General features: G+C 46.7%; 1 protein-coding gene across 1 annotated transcript; it reads left to right on the top strand.

Annotated features, from left to right (window-relative positions):
* The first annotated feature begins 802 nt into the window (after positions 1 to 802).
* kpnb3 (karyopherin (importin) beta 3) lies at positions 803 to 13,732 on the top strand. The gene is made up of 26 exons (XM_054784627.1): positions 803 to 945; positions 2,607 to 2,687; positions 3,073 to 3,265; positions 3,359 to 3,461; positions 4,614 to 4,710; positions 4,800 to 4,904; positions 5,156 to 5,278; positions 5,359 to 5,479; positions 5,559 to 5,646; positions 7,985 to 8,091; positions 8,204 to 8,328; positions 8,406 to 8,495; positions 8,566 to 8,739; positions 9,234 to 9,452; positions 9,526 to 9,609; positions 9,680 to 9,812; positions 9,878 to 9,999; positions 10,089 to 10,185; positions 10,257 to 10,429; positions 10,551 to 10,662; positions 10,755 to 10,810; positions 10,890 to 11,012; positions 11,611 to 11,830; positions 11,912 to 12,140; positions 12,207 to 12,348; positions 12,838 to 13,732. Exons 1-26 carry the CDS (start codon positions 868 to 870, stop codon positions 12,922 to 12,924), a joined length of 3,282 nt encoding a protein of 1,093 aa, XP_054640602.1. The 5' UTR covers positions 803 to 867; the 3' UTR covers positions 12,925 to 13,732.
* The last annotated feature ends 851 nt before the right edge of the window (positions 13,733 to 14,583 follow it).

Here is a 14,583-nt window from a genome sequence, read left to right as displayed (position 1 = left end):
CATTCTGGGACTTGTAGTAATAACGTGCGTTTTATGGTGATAACATTTTACATTCTCTTCCTCTTATGGCTACAAAAGAAAGCACAAATAAATTCACTCGTGTCCAGTGAGCTTCAGAACTCAACTTCAGTTCAGCTTCATGAAATACTTTGTTAGATTGCCATCTGCTGGACAAAAGTGGTCCACGTCCCATTCCCAACACAGTTCAAGTCGTCATAAAGAAGCTTGTGTGAAACGTGTGCACGCTAAATGGACTGAATAGTGAACTTTGATAAATAATACGGTCTAATGTGTTAAAAACAACAATTCAGGGAACGACCGAACAGTCGATCAGCCAGAATTGTTTCCCCACGTCACGGCGAAAAATCAACTTTGAGACCCTAAAGTGTAGCGAGCTCTTAATTGTTAACACTTGTAAACATCTCCCATGTTTACAGTCGTTTGGCTTTTGTCAGAACGCCATACAAATCAAAGCAAGTACAACCTATTTTATACATTATGTCTACACATGCAGTTATGTTCGTTAATGGGTTGGCTATTGTTTTGTGAAACTTTTGGGGCAATTAGTGTTTTGTTTCTCTTTCCATATCGCTGGCATTAGCGAACAATTTTCCCGCGATTTGATAATACAGTCTTAGCGAATAGGAACGAGACATTCACTTTTCTGTGTTTACTCCATCCAATTAAGGAGAAGGTTTCATTTCAGCCAATATTCTGTGCCTATGCTCAAGGCGAGAGCCAATGGACGTTGAGCACAGTTGGTAAAGTAAACCAATGGGAGGCGAGCAGCGTTGCGCGACTCAAGCAGGGACAACCCGGCTCAATTCGCCGCGTCTTCACCCGGCTGGTCTTTTTTGGATCACTGCAATGGCGGAACAGCAGCAGTTCTTCCTCTTGCTGGGGAACCTGATCAACCCTGACAACGATGTCAGGAAACAATCAGAGGTGAGAAGTATTCGGATCCGTTTGAGTCCACCACTGTCGAGTGTTTGGATTGTACCCAAGTGGCGCGGGTTGGTTAGCCGAAGCTAACCGCCCTGCTAAGTATATAGCCCACGTGCAATAGGGGCCAACGCTGGATAGTCGTCAGCTAAAGCTACCATGCTAGCCAACTGGACCATGTTGCGTAGTTAGCCGGGCACGGCCAAGCTTCAACACAGGAATTGTCTCCGTGTCACTCTTGGATTTGTGTACGCATACACGCGATTTTGTCACGACCGATCGTTTCGCTTGGAAGTAAAATGCCCCAACGGTAGTAAACAGTCTAAATTGTCCAGCTGATATGGAGGATAGGCGTCAAGCTAAGGGAGTACAGGAGTACAAGTAGCTTGCGCTACATGGCGCAAGCTACTTCCCTGTGGCTAACTTACTTATCCGGTACACTGTAGCGATGTCCATTGGTGCTGTACAAACGGTGCGTGGGGAACAGTTTGATATTTTTATAGTGGGGATATTAATTACATTTTTATTCATAAAAACAAATTTGTTCGGGGGTCGGAAGTGAGTTGTTAGCAACCGCAGTGGCCCTTGCTTTCAGTGTGTAACCGCTATATGAACTACACTGTCTCATTTGGTGTCACCCAAGATGCACCCGATTTCATTTCGAACCCTCTCTGACTGCCTATTCACCGCAGCTGCGTATCTCGACTGGCTTGTTCAAGCTAAGTCGCGATGGCCTATTCACTTTCTTCACAACCCTGACGACCCGCCAAAGCTTTGTTACAAGTCATGTCCTCTCCGGCACCCGAATTTTGGTTGGACGTGGCTCTGTCTTTATAAACACTTTCCTCACCAGTGAGCACTTGTGCTTACTGCCCACCTCCATGCTAATACATGACGGGCGCTGCTAATCCTTCTGCAAAGAACGACAAAGCAGTCGTACCATGACCGTGTTTGTGTTAATAAACAATCCTACGGCATCCCAAGACAGGAAGTGGCTTTTGTTGACATGCGCAGTTCGATTCATCCCCTGCTGCACTGCCACTGCTTTGATCCTGAGCTGCGTTGTCAGGCAAATGAATACAAATGCATTCATTTTTATTAAGCAGAAATTCAGGTTCCCTGTTGCTTGCTTTACCTGATTGACCCAAAGACGTTGATCACAGATTGTATTCTCTGTGGTTTCACTGTCTTTTTATAGTTGGCATTTCTTGTGAGGCGTTTCCAGCGCTAGGCCGTGTCCACACAAACACTAATATTTTCAAAAATGCACATTCCCGCCACTTAAAAAAAGAACCTTGACATGAAAGCGCATTCTGCGACTGTCATGCATGTTTTGTCCAATCCGATGTCTGAAAAAGCAGCCAGTGCTGACTTGGTTGTGCGTTGTACCACCTCTGTTTATCAACATGGTGATATTACGTGTACAATGCATTGTACGTAGCGGCCAGTTTTCCAAAAGCTCAGTTTTTAAAAGACAAAAACCCACCTTTTGCGTGTGGACGAGAGGCCAAAACGCATATAAAAATGGACGTTTTTAAAATGTGTGTCATGTGCTTTGTGCTAACTCTCTCAATCGGACTGAAGTATCCTCACATACCCATTTCCGCTTCCGCTGGAAACCAGAATTATTGTTTTATTATATAATGTACCTTATGTATTTGCAGGAGACCTACGACACCATCCCTGGTCAGACAAAGATCACCTTCCTGCTCCAGGCTGTCAGAGAGCCATCTGCTGCAGAGGAGGTGCGTACACATCAGCACGCTTCCTAGAATCCTACCTGCATGTGTGAAATATTTTGGTGGCAAATGAAGGCTCGTCGGCCTTGACAACTGTTTGCCATGAGTCATAGCTTTGGTATATCCGGGGCCCTCGTGTCTATCCCGAATCCACCAGCTGCTTGGTCCTCAGGCGTGCACGCCTTCTCTTTACCTCGAGGTTGATATTTTTAGTCTTGAAATGGGAGCAGGCGGGGACGGGCTCACTCCAGGGGTGGTGATGCTGCTGGTTTGCTATGCAGATTGCAAAATGGCCTCGTAAATCCTAACGGATGGTCCGGTTTATGTCATGACCACAACATGCAAAAGGCTTCACCTTTTTATTTTATTTATTTTATTTTTTTGCCTTCAGGTTAGACAGATGGCAGCAGTGCTTCTGCGGCGGCTCCTGTCCTCCTCCTTTGAAGAGATCTACCCAGGCCTGACACTGGAGATGCAGATGGTCATCAAAACAGAGCTTCTGGCCAGCATCCAACAGGAGACTTCGCCAAACATCCGCAAGAAAGTCTGCGACATTGCAGCAGAGCTTTCCCGCAACCTTATTGGTAATATAGTAACACTTTTTTTTATTATTACATCTTGATTTTTATGAAATTTGACAGAATGGGTTTAGATGAGACGTTTGTCGTTTAATCCAGATGACGACGGTAACAACCAGTGGCCAGAGGCGCTCAAGTTTCTGTTTGACTCGGTCAACTCTGACAATGTTGGCCTGCGAGAAGCTGCCTTGCACATATTCTGGTAAGACTCTGTTCATTTTACAGCGACTATTTGTTTGGGGAGGGGGTGGGGTCTCCCCCCCCCATTTGTTCACATTTTCCAAATAAAACCGCTCAGCTTTGAAATAAGCACATGGTGACGCTGGAGCCGCACTGCTTTGAATGAGAGTTGGCAAGCTTTTGGTGTCTATTCGCCCTGCTTGATTCTTCCCACTGGAATACACGTCACAAATACAAAAAGTAAAACCCTCGTGTGCTCACTGAGTTGAGGTTTCCTGAGGATCGGGATCAGCTGCCATTGCGCTGTATTTTCAAGATCGGATAATATCTGCCTCCACCACGAGATCGGGCCAGTCCATTCGTAAATCCACACTTCAACACGGTAGGTGCGGTAATGCGCCTCAAAGCTGGTTGCCACTCGACGCCCGCCACCCGCAAGAAGAAGTAAACGCAAAACCACCACGCAGACATGTCCGCGGTGAAGTTGGTTTCAGCTGGATGTCGGATATTCGGCTCCGTAGCTACAGCGGTAGTTCCCCCTCACTGTGCCCGGACTGCTGTGTCTTGGTGCGGGAAGCTCACAGGGGAAGTGCCGCTGTACAGTGGCGGAGCTACATGGCATTTTCCGGCCACACCAATGGCCATCTAGACCTTTCAGGTATCAACTTATTGCCACCCCTATGTGAGTTACGGTCTCCATAAATGACTATTGTGTTAAAGAGTTTGTTAAAAAAAGTCATATATTCTAAATCATACCACAAATTAATCTATAGCCATGTCAAATGATTAGTCCTACCCTAAATGTAGTTTGCATGCCCATTTTTTTCCAATTTAATTTTTTTATTCGTTGGACTTTTATTGGGTTAGGGACCTAACTCGCTGACACATAACCATATTCACTTCCACAAATTCATGTTTGTAACAAAAGCTTTATTTAAAAAAAAAAAAAAAAAGGATCGGCTCGGCAAGACTATTTATAAAAAAGAAAAATCGTATCGGAAGGCAAATGTGGCTCGGGACATCCGTAGTACAAATGCAAAGTTTGTGTGCCTGTTTAGAGGTACGCTTTTCTGATTTACCTTGTAGAGGTTCCACAGATTTTCAGCAACTGTGGGTTTCAGTTCAAGGAAGATGTTTTGGTGGCTCATTTTCTGTCTTTGCTTCTTCTCCTCAGGAACTTCCCCGGGATCTTCGGCAACCAGCAGCAGCATTACATGGAGGTCATCAAGCGTATGCTTGTTCAGTGCATGCAGGACCAAGCAAACCCACAGGTAAATATCTCATGGAAATGTAGGTCAGGTCAGTTGGAGTGTTGCATCATTCCTGAATTTATGGACGTTTTTTGTGCCTCATCCTTCAGATCCGCACGCTGGCAGCCCGGGCTGCTGCCTCCTTTGTTCTGTCCAATGAAAGCAACACAGCCCTGCTGAAGCATTTTGCTGACCTACTGCCAGGCATCCTGCAGGTTTGGAGCTCTTCCGTTCTTCCTCCGCAAACTTTTGATGCTGGATTTTGCATGACGCCCATACACAACATAAAAATGCCAAATTACGCGTTTTAAGATTGGAATTTTCTCTCTGGTTTCTCTTTGTTTAAATGCCAACTTGAACCTAAAAGTGGAAAGAAGTCTTGATGTAGCGTGACTTGAGGAACATAGCGATGTATGAACCTTGTGAATTGTCCTCATTAACCCCCGCCATTCCTGGTTCTGATCAGGCAGTGAATGAGTCGTGCTACCAGGGAGACGACTCTGTCCTCAAATCTTTGGTTGAAATTGCAGACACGGCACCTAAATATCTGAGACCTCACTTGGAGGCCACCCTGCAGCTCAGCCTGAAGGTGTGTTTGAAAACATGAACGCACACTAATACCTCAACGCTGCCCTCGTTCAACTCTGCTATGTCGATACATCTCTTCAGCTTTGTGCAGATACCAACTTGACCAATATGCAGAGACAGTTGGCGTTGGAGGTCATCGTCACTTTGTCAGAGACGGCGGCGGCCATGCTGAGGAAACACACCACACTTGTAGCTCAGAGCGGTGAGGCTGTGTTTTACGATGCCGCTCACAGTGATGGAAATGATTTGGGAATGCTGTTGTGATTGGTGCGAATGTTCAGTGCCCCAGATGCTGGCTATGATGGTGGACTTGGAGGATGATGAGGATTGGGCCATGGCTGATGAGCTGGAAGATGATGACTTTGACAGGTAAAGTGCCGTGCCGTGCCGTGTTTGGTCAAGTTGTGTAGCACATAGCAAGATGATGTGGCACAGCTGTAGCCATCGGTAGTTTCACTGTTCTACCACTAGGCTTGGCGTGTACGCATTTTCCTACGCCTTATCGCATTATCCAAGTACAAATACCCATGTCCAGCGGTTTGCCTCGCAAGATACCGCAAAGAGGCAAAAATGCCGATTGTTCTTTTCCAAAAGTCAAAGCTGATGTGTGTGAAACACAAAGATAGTGCTGCTTTCATGGACGTCCCAGGAAAGTACGACTCACGTTTGAGAGGCTGAAATCAGGATATTTACAGTACAGTTTCAAATGAAACCATGAATCCATCAACAAAATAGTTGTCGACTCATTGATAGTCATTGAAAACATTCTGTCCAAAGGTCAACTGAAATACCAATAACATAATAACAATAATAATAATAATAACAAGGAACAAATTCATACATAAGAATGCAATTGAAGCTTGATTTGGGAAGCTGCACATGCTGGATATCCATATTAGATTCAAGAGTTTTATTGTCATATGCACAGTAAAACAGCAGATATACTATGCAATGAAATTCTTATTCTGTTCATTCTCCCAAGAAAAGAAAGAAAACACAAGAAAGAATAAGAACATAAGAAACATAAATACCAATAAATTAAGCAACAACAACAGAAGAGACATTAATACAGATAAATAATACAAATAAATAAATAAAGTGCTATGAGTGTGTTGCGTGTGTGAGTGCTTCGTTGAGAAGCCTGATGGCCTGTGGGTAAAAGCTGTTTGCCAGCCTTGTGGTCCTGGACTTCAAACTCCTGTAGCGTCTGCCTGACGGTAGGAGTGTGAATAATGAGTGTTGTGGATGTGTGCTGTCCTTGATGAGGTTGTGTGTTCTGCGTAGGACTCTAGATTTATAAATGTCTTGCAGTGAGGGGAGGGCTGCCCCAACAATGTTCTGTGAGGTCTTGATCACCCGCTGGAGTGCCTTCCTATCACGTGTTGTACAGTTACCGTACCAAACAGTGATGGAGGCGGTAAGGACACTTTCCATAGTGCATCTGTAGAAGCAACTCAGGATTGTGGTGGGCATGCCAAATTTCCTCAGTCTTCTCAGGAAGTACAGTCTCCTTTGGGACTTCTTCATAATTTGTTGGGTGTTGTGAGACCAGGTGAGGTCCTCGCTGATGTGTGTGCCAAGGAACTTGAAGGTTTTCACCCTCTCCACCTCAGTCTCATCAATAAACAGGGGTCTATGCGGCTCCTTTTCCCTTGTTCTTGGGTCGATGATCATCTCTTTAGTCTTATCTGTATTGAGAAGGAGATTGTTATCACGACACCAAGCTATGAGGTCCGCCACCTCTCTTCTGTATGATGTTTCAACACCACCAGTGATCAGTCCGATGACTGTAGTGTCATCCGCAAATTTAATGATGCTGGTGTTGTTCTGGGAGGCCACGCAATCGTGGGTGAACACAAGTTTGGAACTGTAGACTAATGCAGCCAAGTTCTAAATTGTTCTAAATTGGGCTCATTTAGCACGTCACGCGTGAACGAAACACATATTAAAGCAGGGCGTCTTACGGCTGGGTTACACGAGCCGTGTGGAAATTCGCTGGAGAGACTGCGTGTGACTTGATACTCCGTGCGGCATCTGCTCCCAAACTGCAGCGGGCAGTGTATCGAAAACATGCGTCTACCACGGTACTTGCGCGTCTCCTTCTTTTGACTATTTCTCCTTTGAGTGCTGCAATCGTAGCTCGTCATTCTTCCCACCGCAGGGACAGGGTACCCTGGCAGGAGAACGTGCTTACAAAAGGCACGCTGAACACGGCAAAATAAAATGAACAACTTGACTAAAAACACTCCTTGTTTCGGTGTTCACGTTTAAACGATCTCCTGCTTGTCTGCCTTTTTTTCCCCGTGTGTCTCATCTGCGTAGTTGAGAAAATTTGGAGATGCGCGGAGGTGGAATTTTCCGCATGAAAGGGGCCACTTGAGAGGGCGCGGGCGCAAAAGTGATGTAATTTGTCCGCACGGACCTCGTGAATGCGGAAAGCATAAAACGGGCTTAACCCCGATTTAAAATCGGTCTGCCAATATTAGTAATGCAATTTCTAAGCTGGGCTCATTCAGCACGTCTCGCTGCGAGACTCGAGTGATTCTTCTTGAGGTGATTAGAAGTGTAAAGGAAGATGCCTCACCGCTCTGTGGAGCACGACGTCATCACTTGTGCGCCGACACCGATGTCGGAATTACCCAACATCCTGATTTGCCACCAAAGCAAACCCACTTTTGACAACGTTCACCTTTTTGTCACCCGGCAGCAACGCTGTCGCTGGAGAAAGTGCCCTGGACAGAATTGCCTGTGGTCTGGGAGATAAGATCATTCTGCCGCTGATCAAGCAGCACATCATGCACATGCTGCAGAACTGTAAGTAATGCACACACACACACACACACACACACACACACAACCTCGACCAGCAACAAATGTATCATGTTTTTAGACTTTTTCTGGAAATGATCTCGATGTCTCTCTCTAGCCGACTGGAAGTACCGCCATGCTGGACTGATGGCGTTGTCTGCCATCGGGGAAGGCTGCCACCAGCAGATGGAGGCTACGCTTAATGACATTGTTGATGTGGTTCTTCGATACTGTGCTGACCCAGTGAGAGCCTTTTTTCACGTTTGAGTGATTATGTGTTGATTTTTATAAATACCGACCGAAAAACGAACCCTCCTCAGCATCCAAGGGTGCGGTACGCTGCCTGCAACGCTATTGGACAAATGGCCACAGACTTTGCGCCAACCTTCCAGAAGAAGTTCCATGCTAAGGTACTTGCAGCTTAAAGAGCTGGAGCGATGAGAAGATTCCTTGTGTGGACTAAATGTTCCTCCTGTTCAGGTGATATCAGCGCTGCTTCAGACCATGGATGACCAGAGTAACCCCCGAGTGCAGGCGCACGCTGCTGCAGCCCTCATCAATTTCACAGAAGACTGCCCCAAGTCCTTGCTTATCCCTTACCTGGAAAACTTGGTGCGGCACCTCCACGTCATCATGGTGGCCAAGCTGCAAGAGGTACCCAAAGCCTCTTTTGGTCGAGGCCCCGTCCACACGGGAACACTCCTGAGATGAGTAAAGGCACCGTAAACGGTCTTACCGACGGAACCACGTGACGCACAAACCGTAGAAGAAAGAACGCGTGCACATAAGTTACGCTTACGACAAAGTGGAATGACTTCTGCGAGTCATGAGTATAAAACCGCAACATATCAGACTGAGGTGAGTCGTGTCCGTCCAAGTTTCCAGATACGATGTTGGCTTGTCATCAAAGCTCACTTCTGGCGGCGGCGGGTCGGGGACGTCATCGTTTTCTTTAGGCGGTCCACACAAAAATGACAAGCAGACGCTTTCAGATTTTTTCCCCACTCAGGAAGCCGTTTTCAACAAATACCTTGTCAGAGCACCCAGAACGCCGTTTCCGTGTGGACGAGGGGCTGAAACGATAAAATACTTTTGCCGTTTTGACCAGAAAACGTCTCTTCAGCGCCTTTTTTCTTATCCCTCCTCAGTTGGTCCAGAAGGGTACCAAGCTGGTCCTGGAACAGGTGGTGACCTCCATTGCGTCTGTGGCCGATACGGCAGAGGAGAAGTTTGTACCGTACTATGACTCGTTCATGCCCTCGCTCAAGCACATCGTGGAGAACGCCGTGCAGAAGGAGCTGCGGCTGCTGCGGGGCAAGACCATTGAGTGCATCAGCCTCATTGGCCTCGCTGTCGGCAAGGAGAAGGTACGTCCAGAGTGCATCACGTGGCTGATGACGCCTTCCAGACTTACATTTTGAATTCTCTCACCCCTGTCAGTTTATGCCAGACGCCTCTGCTGTCATGCAGCTGCTCCTCAAGACTCAGACTGACTTCAATGACCTGGATGATGATGATCCACAGGTGAGGGGGCGTGGCCGTACATTGGTCTTAGCTTGTCTGGGGGGGTTTAATGAGGGTTTCCTTTTTGAAGATCTCCTACATGATCTCAGCCTGGGCCAGGATGTGTAAGATCCTGGGGAAGGAGTTTCAGCAGTATCTGCCCGTGGTCATGGGCCCCTTAATGAAGACTGCTTCCATCAAACCTGAGGTGGCCCTCCTGGACAGTAAGTTGGCCGTTCGCACCCACAGGAAGGTTGGCTGCAAACAATGAAACAAATCTCTCTTGCAGCCCAGGACATGGAGAACATATCAGAGGATGATGGCTGGGAGTTTGTCAACCTTGGAGATCAGCAGAGTTTTGGAATCAAGACGGCTGGCTTGGAAGAGAAGTCCACCGCCTGTCAGATGCTGGTGAGCATCTCGCTCCGCTTCATCAAACCATCGAGACGTTTGTCGATGGAACCCGAGGACACTAACTGGCTGATTACTGTACGTTGCAGGTGTGTTACGCCAAAGAGCTGAAGGAGGGTTTTGTGGAGTACACGGAGCAGGTGGTGAAGCTGATGGTTCCTCTGCTGAAGTTCTACTTCCACGATGATATCCTTGTCTGTCACTCACCCGGGATATTTTCTCTGAACAACACGTCCGTGTTTCCTTGACTGTCTCACGCGTGCGGGTGGCGGCGGCGGAGTCCATGCCGCTGCTGTTGGAGTGTGCACGGGTCCGAGGGCCGGAGTACCTCACCCAAATGTGGCTTTTTATGTGCGATGCCCTCATCAAGGCTATCGGTACGGAGCCAGACTTGGACGTCCGCTCGGAGATCATGCATTCTTTTGCCAAGGTAATAAACTAGACCCTTTCTTGCTTTTCCGTACTGATGTAGGCAGCAGCTCCTCGCACACGTTCTGCTGCTGCTGTGACGCCACTTGTGACAGTTTCTGGCTGATGCTTTTATCTCCCAGTGCATTGAGCTGATGGGAGATGGCTGCCTGAACAACGAGCATTTTGAGGAGCTGGGCGGCATCTTGAAAGGGAAGCTGGAGGAACATTTTAAGAACCAGGAGCTGAGGCAGGGTGAGGCTTCACGACCGTGGACCTTCATGTGCTGGAGATGGAAGACGGGGCCCCGCAATATTCGATCTGTCATACTTGCACTTTCTTCACAGCTAAGAGACAGGATGAAGACTACGACGAGCAGGTGGAGGAAACCTTGCAAGATGAGGTGAGTGTTTGACGACAAGGCTACACGACACCTGGGAAGCGTACTTCTAACAGCTTTGTTTCCTTCCTCCTCTTCTCAGGATGAGAACGACGTGTACATCCTGACCAAAGTGTCGGACATCTTGCACTCTGTTTTCAGTAGTTACAAAGAGAAGGTGCTGCCTTGGTTTGAACAGCTGCTGCAGCTCATCGTCCAGTTAATAGTAAGTGGAGAAAAAGACCACCAATATCGGGAGAATGTCGACCGGGGTGCGTCACGCCAGTCGCAATATTCGGGCATCATGTTGGCTTGTCGTCACAGCTTACCTCGGGTCACGTGGCGGCGACGTCATCGTTTTTGTTAAACAGCTGAAATGTTCTGAAGCGACAAGCTGCCGTTTTCAGATTTCCCCACATTCTGGAAGCCGTTTTCGATAACCGATTATATCAGTCAGCTCATAGCGGGAAAACAAATGCTGAAGCAAACGTGGAAAAAAGTTGGCTGGAAACAAAATAAATAAAAGTTTCAAGTATTCAAGCAAGTATGATGTGTTCAAGGACCGCCAAACAAAGTACGAAATCTTAACACTGGACGATAAAACATCGTCAGCAAACCATAGAAAAATTTTTTTTCATGCATGTTGTACCTTTTTTATCACCACGTGTTTCTAAAAAGGGTTTTGGGTTGTTTTTTCTTGCAAAAGTCAATTTTTAGGATTCCAGTTGAACTTCTAGTGTGTTTTTGTGAGCTCGGCGCTGCAGTCCTGTTCTGCATCCGTCACACGTTCCCGTTGAAGGCTTAACCTACTTTTTGTCCTCCAGTGTCCCAACAGGCCGTGGGCTGACCGACAGTGGGGCCTGTGTATTTTTGATGACGTGGTGGAGCACTGCAGCCCATCTTCCTTCAAATACGCAGAGTATTTTCTGCGGCCGATGCTGGAGTCTCTGTGCGACTCCAGCCCCGAGGTCCGGCAAGCGGCCGCCTACGGCGTCGGCGTCATGGCGCAATATGGAGGAGAGAACTACCGTCCATTTTGCACAGGTACTAGAAACTCCTAGTGACGTAGTACCGTGCGGTACTGCACACGATGCCAACATAGTCCGCCCCACTTTCATGCTCCAGAGGCGATCCCCTTGCTGGTACGAGTCATCCAAGCGGCCGACTCGCGCGCCAAGGAGAACGTCAACGCCACAGAAAACTGCATCTCTGCCGTTGGCAAGGTCATGAGGTTCCGGCCCGAGTGTGCAAACGTTAGTGAGATCCTCCCCCACTGGATCACCTGGCTGCCACTCAATGAAGATAAAGAGGAGGCCGTCCACACGTTCGACTTCCTGTGTGACCTCATTGAAAGGTAGGACGCCGACTCATTCCTGTGTGTGTGTGTGTGTCATCCCTAAAGGGTTTGTTCTCGCCACAGCAACAATCCCATCGTCCTCGGACCAGAAAACTCCAACCTGCCCCGACTCTTTGGCATCATTGCGGATGGAGTCGCAAACGAGTCGGTGAAGCACGAAGACGCTTGCAGCAAACGTCTGGCAAATGTCATCAGTCAAGTACAGGTGAGCGTTTGTTGAAAACCGTACAGGCTGTGTAGACGCTCTCCAAAAAGGAGCCACTAAAGTTACAATCAAGTGTTTTCATGAAATGTCTTGATTTGTATAAGCCGCTGCTGATTGGGGATGTCCTACAACTTCCCAACTGTCCCTTTTTAAAGTGGTGGTGGTGGTTTTTGGTGACACCCAGTGGCCGCAATAATTCATTGAGTTGAGCCTGTGACGCAGTCAGACGCCTAAATATTTGTATTTGTACTTTATTTATCCCACAGCGGGGAAATTCACTTGTTACAGCAGCAAGCAAGATACGCTATAAATAGAATGCCAAGTGCTTTCTGTTATGGAATACTTGGAGACTGTAATGTGCAACTACAATCACAGGATACCTGCGTGCTATTTTAGGCCGCAGTGTTGATTTTAAGCGACCTAGTCCAGAAAATGCAGTCCAGTGGACCCCTCCAGTGCATGAGTGTGATTTGATGGTTGTTGTCGCAGGTGTCGGGGGGTTTGTGGTCACAGTGCACATCAACGCTGAACGAGACTCAGCAGAAAGCCATACAGGATCTACTGAATGCCGCCTGAACCTCCTGGTCACACCCCCACTCTAAAGAAAGCCCCTAAAGAAAAGTTGACTTCATACACTCCTCCACCTGATCTGCAGAGTGCGTATGGACACACGCCCCCCTCCCACCCCTCCGGCCTATTGTACGTCCCACACCCAACAGACTGGAGGGAGCCAACATGGAGGAGACCCCGACGTCAAGGACTAGCCCAGTCTCATGTCCTTTTTAGCTAGATGTTTCCAACCATTCCCTCAATGTGACTCCACCCAACACAAACTCACCAATTGGGATCTGAGGGGGGGTGATATGTATTTGGGGGAGGGGAGGACGGGACGGGACGTTGCATTGGACTGCACAGATGAATGAGGTGAAGATGCACACTGGGCAAACGCTGCCTGTCTCCTGTGAATTTTTATCTTTTTTTTTTTTTTTTTTTTTTTTTTTTTTTGGCAGTTACCTGGGGGGGTGGGGACGGCCTCTGTCAGAGGGGATGTTTGCAAAGTACCGGCATGTTTAAGCGGCTAACTCTAGTGAACATAGTGAATTTACTGCATCGGGGAGATTGAACGGTGACTTTTAAGCAGCTTTTCTTTCCCCTCGCCTTCCACACGGATCCAGCGGAGACGAGTCTCGTCTCGTCTCGGCCTGTAAGCCTCACTTTTAGGTAGCAGCGGCACGGGGCGGCAAAACAAAGAAGGCTGCAGGATAAAGACTTGTAGAGTATCTGTGCGTGCGACTATGCTCTCTACTATGTGGTGTAACCCTGACAGCCCAGCGGGCATGTGATGGGACTTCACAAGCTACAAACAATAAAAGTGGAAAATTCAGGGTTTTTTATTTTTATTTTCATATGAATTGTGGATTCCTTGTGGAGGAGTTTGTCTGACTTCTACATTTGACAATAACACACGTGGTTTACATGACTTATTAACCAAACAATTGCTTTTTTTCTTTTTGAATTGGGACGCAGTGATTTTTTTTTTTTTAAGTGATTTTGGCTTTTTGGAATTTTTTAATGTTTTTAATTATACTTTTTCTTACATTTTTTGGTAGCCCAACTTTTAAGAATTGTCTTTCAATCATTTCTAGTCAAATGACACCTACAAAAAGTGCTATGAATGCTGCTGCGCTCCCTAGAAATCACAACACTGAAGTATTTATAAAAAATAAAAACAAGATTTTGAGAATAACGTCATAATATTACAAGAATAAAGTCATACATTTTCTAGAAAAAAAGTAGTAACTTTATGTTCCAGGCATTGCCTGAGACGGCTATGAAAAGGGGGGACTTATGTGGCCTGAAGCATGTGGAGGGGGCAGGGTAAGGAAGGAGGAAGTCAGAAAGGCTAGCCAGGCGAATCTGTTTTGCTGCCACGTTCTAAATAAAAGCTGGCCTGAAGCAAGAAGAATGTTTCCTTCCTTCCTGAAGAGCTCTTATTTTACCCCGACACATAAATGTACGACTTTATTCTAGTAATATTACGACTTTTATTCTCGTAAATGTACGACTTTATTCTAGTAATATTAAGACTTTTATTCTCGTAAATGTACGCCTTTATTCTAGTAATATTACGACTTTTATTCGGAAATGTATAACTTTATCGTCATAATTTTACAACTTTCAAAAAAAAAAAGAATTTACAACTTTTATTCTCCTAAATTTACAACTTTATTCTCA

Source organism: Dunckerocampus dactyliophorus, chromosome 1 (assembly GCF_027744805.1).
Source record: "Dunckerocampus dactyliophorus isolate RoL2022-P2 chromosome 1, RoL_Ddac_1.1, whole genome shotgun sequence".
Taxonomy (NCBI): Eukaryota; Metazoa; Chordata; class Actinopteri; order Syngnathiformes; family Syngnathidae; genus Dunckerocampus; species Dunckerocampus dactyliophorus.
The sequence above is the reverse complement of the archived record's forward strand: the minus strand, read 5'-3'. Positions and strand labels throughout refer to the sequence as shown.